The sequence below is a fragment of the Rhododendron vialii genome, chromosome 3a, assembly GCF_030253575.1.
Source record: "Rhododendron vialii isolate Sample 1 chromosome 3a, ASM3025357v1".
In the NCBI taxonomy this organism is placed as follows: Eukaryota; Viridiplantae; Streptophyta; class Magnoliopsida; order Ericales; family Ericaceae; genus Rhododendron; species Rhododendron vialii.
Window position 1 is genome coordinate 10,179,587 of NC_080559.1, and position 19,562 is coordinate 10,199,148.

Sequence of the window (19,562 nt, forward strand, 5' to 3'; positions counted from 1 at the left end):
ACCTTAGACCGCAGAGAAGCCTGATTCGAAAAACCACGGAGGCCAGATTTTTCTCCTGCTCATTTACTGAACTAGCCCATGTTTGATACCGTGAACTTTGTCACAGGTTTAATTTAACAATTTGAAGCATTCTTGACATATGAATCTCTTGTAAGATAAATCATTATTGATTTAATAATTCCAGTGCTACGTTTTAAACACTATCTTCTAGAGAGGTAAAATTGTACTATGATCTTGAACAAAATAGCATGGCGTGAAAGGTACTTTTGTTCTCTCTAGACTGAAAATGAAGTAGTAAGGATTGATTTTATCAGAATTAAACGGCAAGAAATGATTCAGAAATCTAATACCTTGTTTGGATGGCGTTTTGAAATTTTTTTAGTTTGATTTTGGAGAGAGAAATGAGAATAATAATTGGAAAATGGAAAGAGAAATGAGAGCAATGATTGGAAATAAGGGTAATAAGTATTTTTTGAGTTGGATTTTTATTTTTCCAAATTGTGATCCAAACAAGACATAATGTTGGCTAAATTAACTTCAATCTGATTAGCAATATATGCAAGGTAAACATAATGGTATAATTTGCATTTGCTTCGAAGTATAACCTCAGAGCTAGGGTCTAAAAGTGGCCGCCTTATTAGTATGCATCAAAAGCGACCGTAGTTTGTTAGTCTTAATTTCGAGTCATTCGATAAGAAATATAAATATCAATATTTGTAGGGATACCCACAAATTTTTTTTTTTTCACACACTTATCTACAAACTTACATTAATTAAGTGTGCAATTCATATGGACTGTATCACGTTTCTATGTGAGTTTATGTGTAAGTATGTATTCAACTTGTATGTAGACAATTACTGTTTTAGATAAATATCGAGGAGTCATTTGAAAATAGTCTACAATATGAGTCCACAAGCATTCGAACAAGCCCAACAACCACCAAATACTACTCATGATGAAAGAAACCCAAACCTAACAACTACAAAAGTAAAACACAAGAAAAAATGGCCTTAATTACCAGAGAGACCTAATCATACCAGGGCCGCAGACATTTTGAGAGCCCAAAGCGAACGCAAAATGATAGGCCCTACGTATTTTTACTTCAAAATGATAGGCCCTACGTATTTTTACTTTTACACACAAAAAAATTTAAAGGTACATCAATCCAGAAATCAAACTAACATATACTCATTTACATAAAGTTTTCAAAAGAAGTTACCATTATAAGAACTTGTTGAAGACTTACTCGTAATGGAGAAATTATTAAATGCTCTTGGAGCAATGCACGTGGTGCTCTAAGAACTTCCACCACTACATGTTCACGCGGGGCCTAAAAATTCCACATAAATATGCGGTGATGAAGGCCCTGGAGCACCATTGTTGCATACCTATTATAGAAGCCTAGAGAATTTATGATTTCTTAGCAAAGTTTGAAAGCTCAAGTCCAAATCTTGTAGCTAGGCTTTGCCTCAGGCCCGAGCCTGAATCAAACATTGCCTTAATATTGGGTTACCTAGTTCGGCTATTAATTTCACCGAGGTTTGGCTCAGTTTGGGAGTTAAATCCCAAATTCCAATACAGTCAAAGTGCCAGTAATGGATCATCCACTTGTTTTGAGATATGCACCTGTAAATTGCAAGAAGAATCCCAATTTAGTATAAGGTACGTAGTACATATAATCACTAATTCAGCGCGTGAAGTGATTACGAAGTTAGATTTTGGGGTTTGGATTCTCTTCGGTCCAAATTTTGAACTGGACGGAACAGTCTAAATCTGGATCAGCTATTGGTAAAATTAATTATTCGAATTTGCTCAAAAACTCTTACCGACAAGAGTTGATACCGTTAATTGCAATAATGGACGATTCGAATTTCGATTGTCCCGTCTAGTCCAAATTAAGAACCAAAAAGGATCCCATTACTTTCATTGCCGATCAAGAAAAAAAGGTGAAGGTTTGTCATCCGAATACTTAAATCAAGTGCAAAGAGAGTCTAAGAGAGGTTTGATGTGTGGGTCAAATGTTCTCTAGCCCGAATGTATGAGCGCTGGAGAGGTATGAATAATCAACGGTCACGATGAGGAGTGGGAGGATCTCTTGGGGGTGAAGGAAAGGCAAGGGTCTACAGATTGAACTATGGCAGTCACTCTGTTTGAGGTCGGTTTTGAAACCCTTAAAGGAAGACAATAGAGATACTCCCTCCATCCCTTATTTAGAATCCAGTATTCCATTTTGGGCTGTCCCTTATTAAGTGTCCATTTTATAAAGTTAATGGGCAAGGTCATAGCTTGTTCGGCTACGCCAATACTGCAACCAAGCCTCTAAGGGCCCCTTGGGCACTGCCATGGCAACCGGACGAGACCTAAAGGTTTTGGGTTAGAACTGTGCTACGCACACAACAATCTGTGCACAGATTTTATTGTGGGGCCCACCATGGGTCCCACACAAATCATCCGAGCCGTTCATTAAATGTAAAACATTTTTTCAAGGGTCCCCGTAAAAAATAAGCTCAATCCAATACCTATAGGTGCTTCATCCAACCATCTAACTTTTCATTCAGATTTCCGAATAATGAAAACTTATATGATTGGATCGAGCACCTATAGGTATCGGATTGAGATTATTTTTTACAAGGACCCTTGAAAAAATGTTTTACATTTAATGAACGGCTCGGATGATTTGTGTGGGACCCGTGGTGGGCCCCACAACAAAATTTGTGCACAATCTGTGCACAGATTGTATGTGTGTGTAGACTTTCTGTTTGGGTTATTTTAGAAGTTCTGGGGAAGCACCAGTTCATAGATTGACCTTCTTATGTCTAACTCCCTCCTTGGGGACATGCCATTGCGGTCGTAGTGTGGGGCTAAGTCTCCGCGAGTTCTTTGTTGGCATCCTACGTGTCGACCGTCGGGGACCTGTAATTTATCAATCCTTGTGCCACGCGTCATCTCCTTCGCGCACCACGTGTCGCACAAACTTGTTGCCACATGTCAATCTCTTATTGGGCGGCCCACCGGTCAACAAGTAAAACTTCTTTCAGATGTTGACCTCTCTTTTTTTTTTTTGGTAAGAAAAAAAAAAAGAGATTAATTTTTACTCTTCTTTCAACTTCAGTCTTCTCTAACGGAGTGTGAAGGGGAGACCACATGTGAGTGAAAAAGTGGAGTCCATCTTGCCTAGATATCATGGCGTGCTAACAAGTAGTAATTGCAAGAGTAATGCTATGAATATCGACTGAGGGGCACATGTTCGAACACAACTATTTTCAGAATCGTTCGATGCACTCATTTCGTGTTGGATTCACGTGCAACAAACAAGTTTGAACGCAAATGTGTTCGGATCCGTGTCTCTCTTCGTGCGTTTTCCGTGGCATTTCTGTAATTTCAAATTGCCTTTTCTCTCTCCCTATCTATCACTCTCTCTGTGTATCACAGTATCAGATACTGATGGCATATGTAAGAAGCAATAATAACACCGGAGAATTAGGGTATTTGATTGCTTTTGTGGATCGTGGGGTGACAACCGACAAGTGCTTTGTACCATAGCTGCAAAAGTAATGCTAAAATCTGCCATTGTGGTCCAACCCCAACCACCATCCTGCACTTGTGTGTTTAGAATGAAATTTTGTGTTGTGCTCTAATTGCTCTCCAAATTTTATCGCTATACTGTCTATTTTTGTGTTTTGCTATTACGTTGTTGCAAACTTATAAGTCTGAAATTTATTTCGGTATTTTTTATTTTTCGTAAATTTTTGTTTAACTTTTCGTTTTAATTTTTGGAATTAATCGTTCATCTTGATGAGACGAATAGGAAAAGTGTAAAAATATGGACCGATGTTAAAAAAATTCAAATTAGATGACACGTTAAACAAATAAGATAGTTGTTTGATACTTTTTTCGTCTTTAATGAAATCTTTTTTGCTTTCGGTCAAAATCTTGTACTTTTTAAACTCCTCCCGCTGAAACGGATGATTAATTCAAAAAATATAATGCAAATCTAACAGAAATTCAAAAAAGACGAAGAAAATAACTAAGTTTACAAGAACACAACCTACTACTACTGCTACTACTTAAATTGTACTATATGTTAACTGGTTTTTTTTTTAAAATACTAAATCACATTCCTATGACTTTATTAAGTTCTCTGCGAAAAATGAATTCCTAGATAGACTTTTGAGATATTCACAAGAGAATATTGCAGTTAGCACCAGTCTAAACCCTTCATTTTCTTGTTTCAGGTAAACATATCTCCTCTATAAAAGTATAAAAGAAATTCAAGCGACGCAACAAGAATGGCCAATCACGTTGTGAAATTTTTAATGGATGATTTACGTGCAAGGACAAAGAGTATAACGGACACAACAACCGAAAGAGGCAACCAGATACCAAAAAATGACCAGACAAGACAGGTCCAGTCTTCTCTTCATTTTGGAGAAGCTACACCATATCCTCGAGTCCTCAGAAACCAAAACCAAAATGTAGTAATCACCATTGAACATTAAGAGTAACTATATTGCAGAATGCAGATACCAGACACCAGATTCACATTTTTACCCAGTGTCCAGGAGGACAATCGACAGTAGAAAAAAACCTCAATGTCCTTAAGAACCCGCAAGATTGGCTTCTTTGAATTTGACAAAACCAGTCGTTACAGGAAACATAGATTTAGTGCAAGAAATACAAACAACACTCAGAAAGGTTCTCCCGCATCTAAAATTCTTACGGCAATGGGAGCTTAGACTGTATTTCTAAGCACAGTACAAGCCACCAAGACAAAATTATCAACTGCCCAGGATTTTACATCTAGTCAAATACACTGGTTAATAAGCGTAAGGTAATATCCTCCATGGAACAAGTTTACAGTACTCTGCCCACACTTCTCTGTACTTCTCTGCGCATCGAGCTTCGTCTCTTCTTTCTCTCCATATTAGCAGAATAAGAAGATAAATCGGATAGAAATATGGAATCGGGGAACTGCAAAGATACACGAATTCTTATCCTGACTGGCTTTTCCTGTAAAGAATTGTATAACTTGCTTAATGGGCAACAAAGTTTGATAGGGAACTTACATTATCCCACACGGTAAACTGAAGGATGCAGCCAGTAGTAAATCCCCGAGGTAGTTGCAGTGCCTTGCAATTCCCCTAGAGAGAGACACAGAAAAAGAGAGGGTATGGCCCTTGAACATTGAAAATAAGTCCCAGTTGTATATTTGCAAGCCATCATTCATCTCAAACAGCTAGAAAAGACTCGTGGAAAGTAGATACCATCTGTCCGTAAGAAATGTTTTCAAAGGCTAAGTTAGGGCTTGCCTGGAGGCCCGCAGCAAGGCTAGGGATTCGAAAACAAGTGAGAGTGTAGTTATTTGCATGTCTACTGTCTAGTTTGCAAGGAGTCTTATAAATTTTACCTAGCATCATTCTCACTCTCAATTTGTCATAATTATTACTCATTCTGCGTATTAATAAACTCAAACTTAATATTCTAAATGCCTACGTTGGCGTACGCCTCACTTCCTGAGCCATAAAACGCCATGCATTGTTCATTCACCACTAAAAACATTATGTGCAAGCATAAAACATATGTAAAACCATTGACAGGGCCAAAACTCACCCACAGCTTTACAGAATAATAAGGTCTGTTTTCTGTTTTCTTCCTCTTTAACAGACCATAAGAATGTAGTCTCAGACTCCCTCATTCTTGCATAAGGTCGAGGAACCGAGAGTAACCACCGTATCCTTACTTTGGCTGAGAAACAATCTGTTAGAAATCTCACTTCTATCCGCACAGTTTGAGGTTTACTTTCTAGTTCCGGTTTTTTTATATCTTTCAAAGATGAAGATGAACTATGAGAATATAATCCAAAAAAAACCTTACCAGTAGCCAGAAGCAAGCAACTTTCCCCCAATAACCTTTGGAGGTCTACCCCATATTGGCGCTTTCGGGTTCTTTTTGAATACATGCTTCTGCTTGTTAGCCCCTCTAAAAACTTGATACCTTCCCAATTCAAATGGAAGAGAAAAGGAGCCATTTTAGGTCATGAAGAAGAAGATAAACCTTCAAATAATAAGGAAAAACTAGCAACAAAAAGCAATCAAAAGATATAAGTTGCAAGGATGAAAACAAAAGGAACTTAATCAGAGAATCTGGAGTATGATAGAGACGTTTACCCAATCAGAAAAACAATGCAATTTGCAATAACTGCAGCTGTTGTTAGCTCCACTTTGTTTCTCAGAAGCCACCAACCCTGTGATAAAGGAAGAAGACAGGTCATCCAAATATTTTACATGGGAACAAATATAAATTTGAATGTCACTTATTTTTAGCGGTCACATCTTCAGGGTAATAGGTATGCTAAAAGGAATATTGAAATTCTAAGAACAAATTAGCAACCACTTTCTCTTGTTTATTCAGATTCATCAAATCAAATTCACCACCTGCAATGTGCTTATATTGCAATCTAACTGGAAAGAGTCAAAGGCACTTGAAGCAATATGCCTCTCCAAACAATTGTGGTCGCTAATAGATAATTTTGAAGTACCTGACTAGGTGGTAGTCTGGACGCTTGTAGAAACTAAATACTAACAAAAAGTCCAACATTTACTCAGTAGGAGAGAACTATATAATATGAGAGAACTTTTACTCAAAAGGGCTGTTTATATTGTCCTCGTTTTCTGTTCTCCGAAACCTGTTTGAATTATTTCCAGAAATTATTTCTGGGTAAATTTTACAAAAACAGCCTGATTTCAGGAAATGCCGAAAAAGTCAAAACCATTTTCACACACAAAATTGAAAAAACAAAAATGGTAAGTATTTTTTATCCTTGCATTGTTTTGGTTTCAGGCCAGAAACCAACATGACAAACACAAGGGTAAACAAAAGAAAATACCCAGCAGGCCTTCAGTAACTATCAAAACTATGAAGTTCCAAAAAGGAGTTCATAGCATTCTAACAAGAACATATATCACATGATCCATATTACCAATTTGCCAGTGCCACTTTGCTACAATATCAACATTTTTGTCCTACTTGTAAAGTTGTTGCATAAGGGTGGTCATAGGAATGAAGTTAAACAAGTTTACTGCTTACAAGACACTATTAGGGCCACTGACTGAGCAGAAAACCACATGCAGCAGTGCAAGGAGATCTAAAAACCAATTAAGGAGATCAGTCGTAAGAAAGAAAGAAAAAGAACATAGAGATGTTGAAATTAGAAGGTTTGCAAGCACCTAGAAGGCTTATAACAAATACCTCATTGCATATGTTAAGTTTTGTTCAAGTATTGGTCCACTGATACTATAACCACCCCCCAAATGGACCTAAAGGGGTGATACATTGACAACACTGTCTAGGTACAGACGAATGGGTCAACTAATACCAGAAGCGGAAGCAAAATGCAGCCCATCAGTAATTCAGTATACGGCGTACGCAGACAGCTGCACCACAATGCACCTTCCATTCTGAATGCAAATAATAACATGGTCTATCCACGAGTCCGCATACCGGGCTCTGGTTTCAATGTACCCGATAACCAGCATTAAACATCAGTACCGGTCCTCCAGTTCCGTGAACACATCCAGGAAATAGCAGTATAGCAATAGTTACAGGCAAGGGGATAAATGTAGAGATCCTGTATACAGGTTACAGGATCTGAATTTTTTTGTAGTTTGCCTTATTTTCCTAATATCACAAGAAAATGAAAATAGTTGATCCAGGTAATATGGTCTAACCTGGATACTAAAGGTGAAGGGAATCCAAACTAGATCCCCAAAAACCAGCATGAATCCCAATTTTTCTGCGATTATATCCCACCTGCAGTTTATACCCAGATAGAAAACGTCAGACTCATAACCTAAATCATACTTGAAAAGTAAAATTGAAATCTTCCTGACAAGAAAATGCAAATTGAAGAGCGAAGGAATAGATAATATCGGATGCACATCGGACCACAATACCATAACAGACATCACTTTTCAACTGAGAAACAAAACAAGATAGACATAGAGGGTGACGTGTCAATGATTCTCAACATTCTGGATTGAAGTTGAGGAGACCCCATAACCGATTCAAATAAGTTTGTATGCATTTCATCGTCATGCACTATGACTTTCTGTAGGACCCAAGTAGCAGTAAACTTTTCATCAACAGATACACCTTGATCTGCAAAAAATGTACTGATGAAACAACACAATAAATAAGGGGCAATAGCAAGCACTGCACACCTCTAGTACTTGAATAAGAATTCTTTCAATTTTTTATGAGCAGCAAAAACCTCAGTGTTGCCCCAGAACTCCACATACATGTACTTTTTGCCACCTCAATGGCAACATTTATCATCTCACCTCTTTTCTCCCTACATCTGCCCCATTCCAAACCTGAATGAGAACAAATGATTGCCTGGCTTTATTGGGAAACCAATGATGTTCTTGCAACTCCATGACAGTGACATAAAAATTACAGTGATTTGGCCTTTGCTCACTGCGACACCACCTCGCCACCCAATTAACCCTGTTCTCCGCTTCAATTTCGAGGATATTCTTTTCATACAAAGTCATTGAGCCAAGCAGTTCTGAGAAACTATTGCAATGACTTCGCAAAAGTTCAGTTTGCAAGGAGCAAAAGCAAGAAAGAGGGTGAAAATGAGAAATACTGAAACTGAGATGCCAAAATAATATTTGCCATACTAAATGGATGGAAATGATGTTTGTCTAGTAAATAAAACATCTGATATTTCTCCCACCGTAATAAGGGGTTTTGTTCTTCTATATTATTCCGGCCAGTCAACTACGAGAAGTTCCGTCAAAAAATCACCCAAAGGTTGAGCAGGTATTGTGTGGTTTTACATTCCCAATGACAACTTTTTATATGAGTTACTGAGTTAGTCTAGTTTAAGAAACAATCAATAGGGTTTCACACCAAAAGTAGTAACCAAAATTGCACTGTCAGGCAGGTTGGCATAAATGCATATCCAATTTATTCTATCGTGATAATGATGCAATTGCACTTTGTTGAGTTGGTGTAATTCTTGAGTGAAACAGGTCATATACTTACGTGGAGGTCATATACTCTTCATAGAAAAAGTAGTCCAAGATGTACAACTGAGAAGAGATGTAAAACAAAAACAAATTAGTAAGTAACTATGGAAGAATCGAGAATGACTACGGTAATATGAATGATAAGAATAAAGAAACATAATAGAAAACATGAAGAGTGTGCATCATCAAATTACCACACAAAATATCTGGTAAAGGATCATTGATTGGCTCAAGTTGGATTCTTTAACACTTTTTGCCAGAATTGAGAGATTGATGAGCAGCCATCCCATCATTCCAGCTCTTACAAAGAAAAATCTGTGGAGGAGGTTTCCACCATATTAAGAAGTACAACATTCACAATAAAATATGACTGGTAATCGAAAGTTAAAATCTCATGTCATACACTCCCCAAGAAGCATGCAGAGTTGGGCCACACCGTTTAAAGATGTTTCAAGAAAATATGATTGGCAAACATTAATTTACTATTATTTAATGTGGCTCAAGGAATTGTGATGCCATGCATTGAGGGGAAAATGAAGAAGAAAGGACTAGAAATTTACTACTGACCGGATTGCAAAGAAAAACAATCATGATAGTAAAAAAGCAGGAAATCAGATGAAAACGTCTGCAAGAACAATATAGTGAGATTATTGAGGGGTTTTCGAAAGCATAAAATCATGCAATGACTTCAATGCATCGTCCGAGTAGTATTTTAAAAGACCAGCTACAAAACGAAACATGGCCAAAGTGGAAAATGGACTACGTACTTGAGGTCAATGCCCATAAATTGAGGATTCAGCTGTATTCCAAACCACCTTTCGGATGACATAATAAAACAAAAATGTCAAGAAGACAGAGTAGTATCTAAGAAAAAGTTCATCAGGAAATTAAACAACATGAACAAAATAATCCAACGACAAACAAGGAAAATGAACATTAAATTTGATGTGTAAAGCATTTCGACCAAAAGATGCCATTGCCAAGGGAGTGCAACACTCGTTAAACAAGGAAAAATGCACAAAAGAACATATACAGCATCCTTTCAGTCCTGTATCTTTTCTTTGGCAGCCGTTCAACAATTATTTGTGTTTCCGAAGATAAAGATGCAGTGGAAACATTGAAAAGTGCACAGGAAGCATCCATGTAAGAGTTGTTTACATATTTTGCTCACAACAAGAAGTTATTTTGATGTTGCAGCACTCAGCCCTTCCTAAATGAAAACTACAGATTCTTATGCTGATGTTGAGCACAAAATAATACAAGGATGTAGTTATTCCCCAAGACACACCATTAAAAGGACCAGCATCTAGGATGGCACCACTTTTCCCCGGCATGCCAGAATGGCGACAAAAATTCAGATTGATTTCCTTCTCACTTCAAGGAGAAGGGTCCCAACATAAATATGCAAGCAAATCCAACGGTCTCATTTAGATTGGTACACCTTGCCCATACACCACAAGTTTCTTGTGATTGAGCTCCAAGAAGTTGGACTGGAAAAATAGTGCTATCAGTCTCATCTGAGATTAATAGGCTTCTAAGAAGCGTGAGATTGGACTGTTGGAAAAAAAATGAAGGTAAAAAATTACAAGATCCGGGTTTAGGAGTTTAGGACTAGAAAACAGCAACTATTGCAAGTTAATTTTTCTAAAATCAGTTCACTTCGATATCTGTAGTCCATTGAGTATGCACGCAACCACGAATATTCTTATATCAGCCAAGAATAAACTTACACAGGGGAAAAAACTAAGTAGCAACATCCATATTTGAAATAGTGGACCAAATTTCTATGATGTCATCCATTTAATTACTAGTCATCCTACAAAAAAAAGGGAAGTACCAGTCATCAATTAGGTTTCCCGTGACATGAGGCTTCAGGGATGAACCCTGATTGTGCGATCTGTGACCAGCAACATAAAGTATCAATGTTACCTGGAATTAAGACATCAAAGAACTCTAAGAAAAGTGAGAGCATAGTTAGGGGGAAAAAAGGAAAGAAAGCGCATCGTTCTGTCGATACTGGGTTTGCATAAATCACAGGTGCAATCAGTTTCTGTAATCAACATTAGCCAGATAGATTCAAAATTGTACAGGTTTGGTTCAATCAAGCTGCTGACTATATGCTTCATCAACTAGCCCGATCAAATTAGTTTGGGCCCACTCATTATCGATGGGATCAGGGGTACATCATGACAACGGGCTATCTCGTGGTTCTACAAATTATAATAAAGCAACTGTGATCAAGGTTCACACATTTAATATGTTAAATTGTTAGGGGTTTTTTTGTTATGTATCTTTTACATAGGGGTATATTTGTACTTGTACCTTTGTCCCTATATATACAAAGTGTGAGAGAGGGAAACCTAATTGGGTTGGCTCTCATTTTTCCCCCAAAATTTACATGATATCAGAGCACCGATTACCCGGTGACTCCTGTTGATCTTTGCCCTCGTCGGTCAACCTAGGCAATTACCGACAGGCCTTGTTCCAGAACTGTTGTTGTGGAGCTCAATTTGTGGGGTTTTCGATTTTTTCCAGGCTGTATGAAGTGGTTCGTACAGTATGCAGTAGCATTCTCCCTTCGAAGACCTCCAACAACCCCAGCAGCTCTCGCCGGATCTCGCCGCAGCTCCGACGACCTTCACCGGACCTTCGTTGGCCTTCATCAGACTTTGACAAGTCCTTAGAAGGCCTGATCTGTGTTCGCTAGCCTTTTTTCTGACTTCCGACAGCCTCGCCGGACAATCGTCAGCCTTCGCCTGACCTCTGACATCTTTGTCAGACCTCCGGCGACTTTATCCAGTCTGTATTTCGAAGTTACAAGGTATCTTCTGACCTCTGGTCTGCACCCAGTACTTTTCGATCCTCACCGGAGGTTTCCCAGTGACTTCCAACCCTCGCCGGAGCTCCGTCAGCCTCCAGCGACAACCGACGAACATCTCTGGATATCCTGTCACCTCCGGTGACCTCCATAGCATCTCCGGTGACTGCTTTTATTGACAGAAATTGTACAGAAGCTTTAATCTGCTCTGTTGGGCACTGTTCCACTCGTTTCTGGACTGGGTCAGACTCTCAAATTACTCTCTTTTTGCTCCGGGTGTGAACTTTTGAGGCATTTCAAGTTATTTGAGTACTATTCTGCACTGTTTTGTAATCCTTGGGCTGTTTGGAAGAATTTGCTACTATTTTGTTCTGTTTGGATGCTAAAAGCTGACTGGGATTGATCAATTTTGGCTGAGCTGGTTGAATTCTGCATTTGTTGGGTATTATTCTACACTGTTTGAGGTTGTTTTCGTAGTCTTTTTCTGCCTTTTCTGTTGGTATGGCGGAGTATCGCAAGCATGCTTCAGTCGGGGCTCTTTCTCAGGGGGAGTTACAAACTCTCAAGTGCCTAATAGCTAAGCTTGACATTTCGTCTACCACAGCTTCCACTACTACCTCATTTGCAATAGCTAAGCTTGACATTCCATCTACCACAACTTCCACTACTACCTCCTTTGCTCACACAGGTATCCAACCTTGTGCATCTACTGTCTCCTCTTCTCTTCCTTGGATAATCGATTCTGGTGCTACAGATCATATGACAGGTTGTTCATCTGTTTTTGACTCCTACTCTACGTGTTCCGGTAAGGATAAAGTTCGAGTCGCAGATGGATCCCTATCTGCTATTTTAGAAAAGGGTACCATTCGCCACTCTCCAACCATCTCACTATCTCACTTTCTTCAGTTCTTCATGTTCCAAATTTTTCTACTAACCTTCAATCTGTTAGTAGTCTTACTCATTCCTTAAATTGCTTAGTGACTTTTTTTCCTACACATTATGTCTTTCAGGAACTGGATACGGGAAGAGTGATTGGAGTGGTAAAGCCCATGGCGGTCTATACTTTTTGGAGTCCGCACCTCGTTCATCTAGTCCACCTTTGTCATGTGGGCAAGCTCTTAAAACAGATACGGGTTCTGCTCTTCCTTTGTTACATCAATGGCATCGAAGATTGGGTCATCCTTCTTTTGGAATTTTAGAAAAAAAAATTCCCAATTTAATTAAGCATTGTCCTAGGAGTCAGTTTTTTTGTGAAGCTTGTGAGCTGGCGAAACATAAACGTTCCTTTTACGCTCCTGTTAATCAAAGAAGTGCTTCTCCGTTTATGGTTATCCACTCTAATGTTTGGGGTCCTTCTCCTGTCACCTCACTTTCTGGTTATCGATGGTTTGTCACTTTTATCGATTGTTATTCTCTTGTCACTTGGGTGTACTTACTTCGATCTAAAAATGAAGTGTTTTCGTGCTTTAAATCCTTTCATAAAATGATGTGTACTCAATTTGACACCAACATTAAGATTCTCCGTAGTGATAATGGGACTGAGTATCTAGATGGGTTCTTTCGAGCATACCTCGATGACAATGGCATTCTCTTTCAAACAACTTGTGTTGGTACTCCACAGCAGAATGGAGTTGCTGAACGTAAAAATCGTCATCTTGCTGAGGTAGCTCACTCTCTTTTGCTCACAATGCATGTCCCTAAGCACTTTTGGGGAGAAGCTATTCTCACTACAGCTTATCTTATTAACCATATGTCATCCAGTGTTCTTCAGTTCAAAACTCCTCAAGTCTCTTCCTGTCAATTTTCGGGTCTCTTCTCTTCCGCCCAAGATTTTTGGTTGTGTGTGTTTTGTTCATGCCCCTAAACATCCTGGTGGTAAGTTAGATCCTAAAGCCCGTAAATGTGTTTTTCTTGGCTACTCTCCTACCCAGAAAGGTTACAAATGCTACGACCCTCACGCCCGGAAAATGTTTGTTTCTGTGGATGTCACCTTTTGGGAACTTAAATCCTTTTATCATTCCTCTGGTCCATCTCTTCAGGGGGAGAGTGATAGAGAGGAAGATATGTTGATATCTCATAATCAAGAATCATGGTCTTACTTCTCAATGCCTTGTTATGGTGAGGGGGAGAAGGAAAACTCAAGGGAGGAACCTATATCTGAAGTAAGAGCAGAACATGACATTGGTGGCCGAGATGTTGATGACGATAGGCTTTACCCGCATAGGTTGCCTAACTTGCAGACGTTTTCTCGACGGAAAAAGGGACAGCCAACATGTGCGATGCCACCTTGCCAATCACGATCAGCTACTCCAGCTCCAAGTCCAATTTCTGATTCTTCGGTTAACTCATCTGGTAATGAACCATCCCCTCTTGCTTCTGATAATCTTGATGCTCCTACTGCTCATAGGAAAGGAGTTAGACAGTGTACTCAACATCCCATCTCACAGTTTGTTTCATATGATCGTTTATCCCCTTCGTATTGTGCATTTGTTTCCTCTCTTTCTTCTATATCTATTCCACAGAATTAGCAGGATGCAATTATGATACCTAAGTGGAAAGGAGCTATGATAGAGGAGATGAGAGCTTCGAAAAAGAATGGCACTTGGGAGTTAGTATCACTTCCAGGAGGAAAGAAATCGGTGGGATGTAAGTGGGTTTTCACTGTTAAGCGTAAGGCAGATGGGACAGTTGAGAGATACAAGGCGAGACTTGTTGCCAAGGGCTATACTCAGATATACGGAATTGACTACGAGGAAACCTTTGCTCCGGTAGCAAAGATGAACTCTATTCGAACCTTACTCTCTTGTATTGCTATTTTGAATTGGCCTCTTCAACAATTCGATGTTAAAAATGCATTTCTTCACGGTGACTTAGAAAAAAAAGTGTACATGGATATACCACCAGGTTTCTCTTCCTGTGCAACCGAAGGGAAGGTGTGTAGATTGAGAAAGTCCCTCTATGGATTGAAGCAATCACCGAGAGATTGGTTTGACAGATTTCTTAAAGCAATGTTGAGATTTGGTTACCGCCAGAGTCATGCAGATCATACTATGTTCATCAAGGGAGGTAATGGCAAGATTGTTATCCTCATTGTCTATGTGGATGACATAATTATGATTGGCAATGATGCGAAAGAAATACTCCATCTTAAGGCTCGTCTTGCTCAAGAATTTGAGATTAAGGACTTGGGGTCATTGAGATACTTTCTTGGGATGGAGGTGGCAAGATCTGATAAAGGTACCTTTGTCTCTCAAAGGAAGTATATTCTTAATCTCTTGGAAGAAACGGGGATGTTGGGGTGTAAACCTGCAGACTCACCTATAGAGGCTAATCATCATCTCAGTGGAGCTATTGGGGAGCATACAGATAAGGAAAGATATCAGAGGCTTGTGGGCCGCCTAATATACCTATCTCATACTAGACCAGATATTACATATGCCGTTGGAGTTGTCAGCCAATTTATGCATGAGCCACGTACAGTGCATCTGGATGCAGTCTATCGTATTTTGAGATATCTCAAATCAGCTCCAGGTAAAGGAATTTTGTTTTCCAATCATGGTCACTTGAGGTTGGAAGCATTTATTGATGCAGACTGGGCTGGTTCAGTGGATGATAGGCGGTCCACTTCTGGCTACTGCACCTTTTTTTTTGGGAATTTGGTTACTGGGCGCAGTAAGAAGCAATCAGTGGTAGCTAGATCTAGTGCATAAGCTGAATATAAGGCTATGGCTCACGGCGTGTGTGAGCTTTTGTGGCTCCAAACCTTTTTGAAGGATTTGGGACTCTTTGACGATGGTCCTATGAAACTTTATTGTGACAACAAAGCGGCTATAAATATTGCTCATAATCTTGTGCAGCACGACAGAACGGAGCATATCGAGATCAATAGGCATTTCATCAAGGAAAAATTGAGCAAGGGTTTGATATGTATGCCGTTTGTAAGGTCTGAGGACCAGTTAGCAGATATATTTACGAAAGGGCTTAGTAGTAAGATTTTTCATCCCATTGTGTTCAAGTTGGGCTTGATAGATATCTTTGCACCAACTTGAGGGGGAGTGTTAAATTGTTAGGGGTTTTTTTGTTGTTAGGGGTTTTTTTGTTATGTATCTTTTACATAGGGGTATATTTGTACTTGTACCTTTGTCCCTATATATACAAAGTGTGAGAGAAGGAAACCTAATTGGGTTGGCTCTCATTTTTCCCCCAAAATTTACATAATATGTGGAAGCACCAATCACCTTGACCAACGAAACAAAGTTGTCATAGATCCACCAAATAAGTACCATGATTATGAAATTTCTCCACCAATTTGTACACACCTAGTAATATTTCTTAGATCCTCGTAATGATTACACCATCACTAAATTCAATACAAACCACACGCATCAAGATGTTAGTCTGCCAGTTGAAGTTGCCAATGTCTACCAGAGAGCCATAACTCATACACAAAAGTATTCCAGGTAGGACATACAAAATTGAGACTTATAATTCATACATGAAAAGATTCCAAGTAGGGATAGCAGAATAAAGACGTACAACTCCTACACGACAAGATTCCAAGTAGAGCATAAGAGAGAAACAAGACTTACAACAAAACTGAATATTAACGTTGCTGACAAAAGCTCAAGCCCATTGTCTGCTATTGCCTGCACATATAATTGGTTTTCCGTGTCACTAGAATAAAATCAACTATATCAAACATTGTCCGAGTGTGTCTACTGTCTACACCAACACCAGATGTAGTAAGGATGTGCCCCCAAGAAATTAGTAAAATTACTTGTGACTGTGCATCAATTTTGTTCCCAGTGGCAGCCAATTCTGGCATTACTTAGGTTTGAAGAAAAATATGCACCGCAGGTTAAATAAATACACTAGTCAGACTAGGTGGATGCTGATAGCTGTTAGGGAACTTCTAAAGGAACAATTGAACAACCATCTTACAACTAGCTTGCATGCAATTTGGTAGTTCTTATGCAATTTAGTAGTTTTTCAGGTCAAATGAATTGACAAAAAACTCAAGAAAATACAAAGGAAGACCACGTTGTTCAAGAAAGCTCTAAAGACTTCACAATAGCTTTGACACGTTAAAAAGAAAACCTGATTTTGTATTTGTGCAAATAAACAAAATTTTCATGTTGATATGATACATTTCAAAGTTCAAAACAATCTCGATGTACTCGTTGACGTAAGGCCTGTGGCTACTAAGGAATACAAGCCTTATTCACTCATCTTAATAGTTCATGTCAGGACGAAATTCACCCTTTGTTGAAGCACCATTTGTTGACAACAAAGTAGTAACTTGTGGCCCCGTTTGACTGATCAGACTATCTAGTAGAATAAGTAATCCCAACCGACTAGTAGAGAGGTGATGAACCAATTCGAGCTTTTTTGTAACCGGGTGTCCAGACCAGCTTACGTCCACTTCGACTAATGTCAAGGCCCTAAAGTGAAAGACTAACAAACCTCTAGCGGCTCCAGAAATTTTTTGCTGGTGTTGAGAGTCAAACCTGCGAGCTAGGGGAGTAAGGCACTTAATGTCGTGCTCCCATTTTTAACGAGCTTAATAATGAGTACAAGTTTGATTTATTTATCCATCTGCCCAACCTTTGAAAGAGCTAAGCTTGAGTACTTCAACTTCTTTTCTGGAATAGAATAAGCTTATCAAACTGAATATTGGGTTGTTCAAGCACGGTTGAAAAGTTAACCGAGTTAACCATGTAAACTTCATTTGTTTATGTACCAAACCAATCTCAATCGAGTTTGCAGTGAACCAAAGCACAATTCCAACTCGAGTAGCTAGACACATTTATGCTACGAATTTTAATATTTCATGTTGTTTTATTAGTTATTAGAAACTAGTTAGTGGGGATATGTAGTTTTATCAACTAAGAGTCACGGAGTTAGTGGGGTTATGCAGTTACCCTATTATTTAGGTTTGATCTTCCTCTATATAAACAATGTTTGTTCATAAATAAAAGGAGTTGATATAGATATAAACGTCTTCTATTTTGAAGAAGAGGTCAGGTTCTCCTCTATCAAACCAATTGGAGGTCTTCCCCCCGAATTGGGACTCCTCTCCTTTTCTTTTCTTTTTATTTTTTGTTACAATAAAGTTCGTAACAATTCAACAGCAACACACCCATGCAATATGTTTTCCATTTCCAAATCTAATTCAACCAATCAAACACGGCTCACGATCCTTAGAAAGAGTGGCAGCAAACTATAGTGCATGACTAGAGTGTACATACAGTGGGAGAAATGAAACTCATCCGAACCCCGATGCCCAGCAGCGCAACCAGCAAAATAAGGGTCAAAAAACCTGAAATCTCAAAACCAACCGACCCAAAAAAAAAAACTCATTCAAAACATCTGGACACCCATTAGAGCACAAAAATGACAATGTGTAAATTGTAACAGGGGAAGTATGAATTGAGTGAGAGAAGGGACCATTGCACCGATAATGAAGACGAGTGCCATCTGATAAGATCACACCTGGTACAACCTTTCCCGGTATAACGGTTCCAGCAATTCCCAAGTAAGCGAAGAACCCAAGTAGCATAGTAACCTAGATTCACCAATCGACTCAGACAATACCGCATATACATAGATACTCCTTGCATATAGAGGCGTAGGGAGATGGGAGGGATTACTCACAGAGATGGAAGAAGGAACAAGGGCGCGGAGGGTGGAATCCAGATCCATTCTTCGTTACTCACCGTGAGTGTGTTAGATGAAGATACAGATTTGAGTCATTTGACAGTCAATTGAGTTGGGCTATTTAAGGCTTCCACAATTAGCTTTTTTTTTTTTTTTTTTTTGTCTTTATTTAAATTTGTTTGTATTTATTAATTTTTTGTCAAATTTTTTTAGAGGTTTTTTATTTTGTATTTATTAATTTTTTGTCAATTTTTTTAGAGGTTATTAAATCGTCATGACTAGAGTAATTCTCTCCGTCAGGGCTAGCAAGATTAGCCGGAAGTCGTCGGTATCCGGCAAAAGTGTTTCAAAAAATCAATGAAGTTTACCGGCAAAGGTTGGTTGTCAGGCGTCGGTGTTGATAGGCAGAATGCTTGAACGAGAAGTGCCAGTCGTCGATGTCTCTCTCTTTCTCTTTTAGGAAATTAGACTACACACCACCAATTAACCTAGAAAAATCAGAATGGGAATTTCAAATTTCCTCTAAACCCAAACTCTAAATCACATAAAGAAGAAAGATAAAGTTTCAATTTGACCACACACCACAATTAATTAATCCCAGAAAAATCAAAAGTGGAATTTCAAATTTCTTTGAAATCCAAACTCTAAATCACATAGAGAAGAAATATACTCGACCACATACCACCAATCAACCCCATAACCAATCGAAAGGGGAATTTCAAATTTTCCCGAAATCCAAACTCTGAATCACATAGAAAAGAAAGAGAGAGTTCTAGTTGAGAGAGGGGAAGAGACGCGTATAATTTGAAAGTAAAAACTGGGGTTAAAGTTATTTTTGTAATAATTAGTAAAAAATGGGGTTAAGGTAATTTTGACTTCGAATTTGTTGGGTTTGGCCCGAATTGAGCCAGTGCAAGAAAATCAACCAAACCGGATAAAACCGAATGAAACCGAACCAAATGAATTTTGACCAGTCCCGATTTGTACTTCTCCAAACCAAAGTGTCCGGTTCAATACACCGCCAAACCAGACCAATATCACCCGTAGAGGGTAC

The 19,562-nt window shown here is 38.8% G+C and overlaps 1 protein-coding gene across 2 annotated transcripts; it reads right to left on the reverse strand.

The window, feature by feature from the left end:
* Positions 1–4,594: 4,594 nt before the first annotated feature.
* LOC131318392 (delta(14)-sterol reductase) lies at positions 4,595–18,632 on the reverse strand. 2 transcript variants are annotated; one of them, XR_009197688.1, is made up of 14 exons: positions 18,506–18,632; positions 18,299–18,416; positions 18,100–18,170; positions 16,441–16,497; positions 10,871–10,962; positions 9,801–9,848; positions 9,228–9,348; positions 9,050–9,096; positions 7,729–7,810; positions 6,169–6,245; positions 5,876–5,995; positions 5,612–5,746; positions 5,068–5,142; positions 4,907–4,972 (listed from the first exon to the last, which is right to left on the reverse strand). XR_009197688.1 is itself a non-coding variant. In XM_058348099.1 (13 exons), exons 1-13 carry the CDS (start codon positions 18,551–18,553, stop codon positions 4,819–4,821), a joined length of 1,110 nt encoding a protein of 369 aa, XP_058204082.1. In that variant the 5' UTR covers positions 18,554–18,632; the 3' UTR covers positions 4,595–4,818. The 2 variants fall into 2 exon arrangements, 1 of the variants encoding a protein (XP_058204082.1); XM_058348099.1 differs by lacking the exon at positions 5,612–5,746 and having other exon boundaries at positions 4,595–4,972.
* Positions 18,633–19,562: the final 930 nt, after the last annotated feature.

Bases quoted from the DNA above. Each gene is read 5' to 3' on its own strand.
- LOC131318392 (XM_058348099.1), bottom strand. From the start codon at position 18,553: ATGGATCTGGATTCCACCCTCCGCGCCCTTGTTCCTTCTTCCATCTCT. The intron at 18,171-18,298 runs GTCCCTTCTCTC...TTGAGATTTCAG, and splicing joins TCTTCATTATCGGTGCAATG to GTTTTTTGACCCTTATTTTG. The intron at 6,246-7,728 runs GTTAGACCATAT...CCTTTATCACAG, and splicing joins CCTTCACCTTTAGTATCCAG to GGTTGGTGGCTTCTGAGAAA.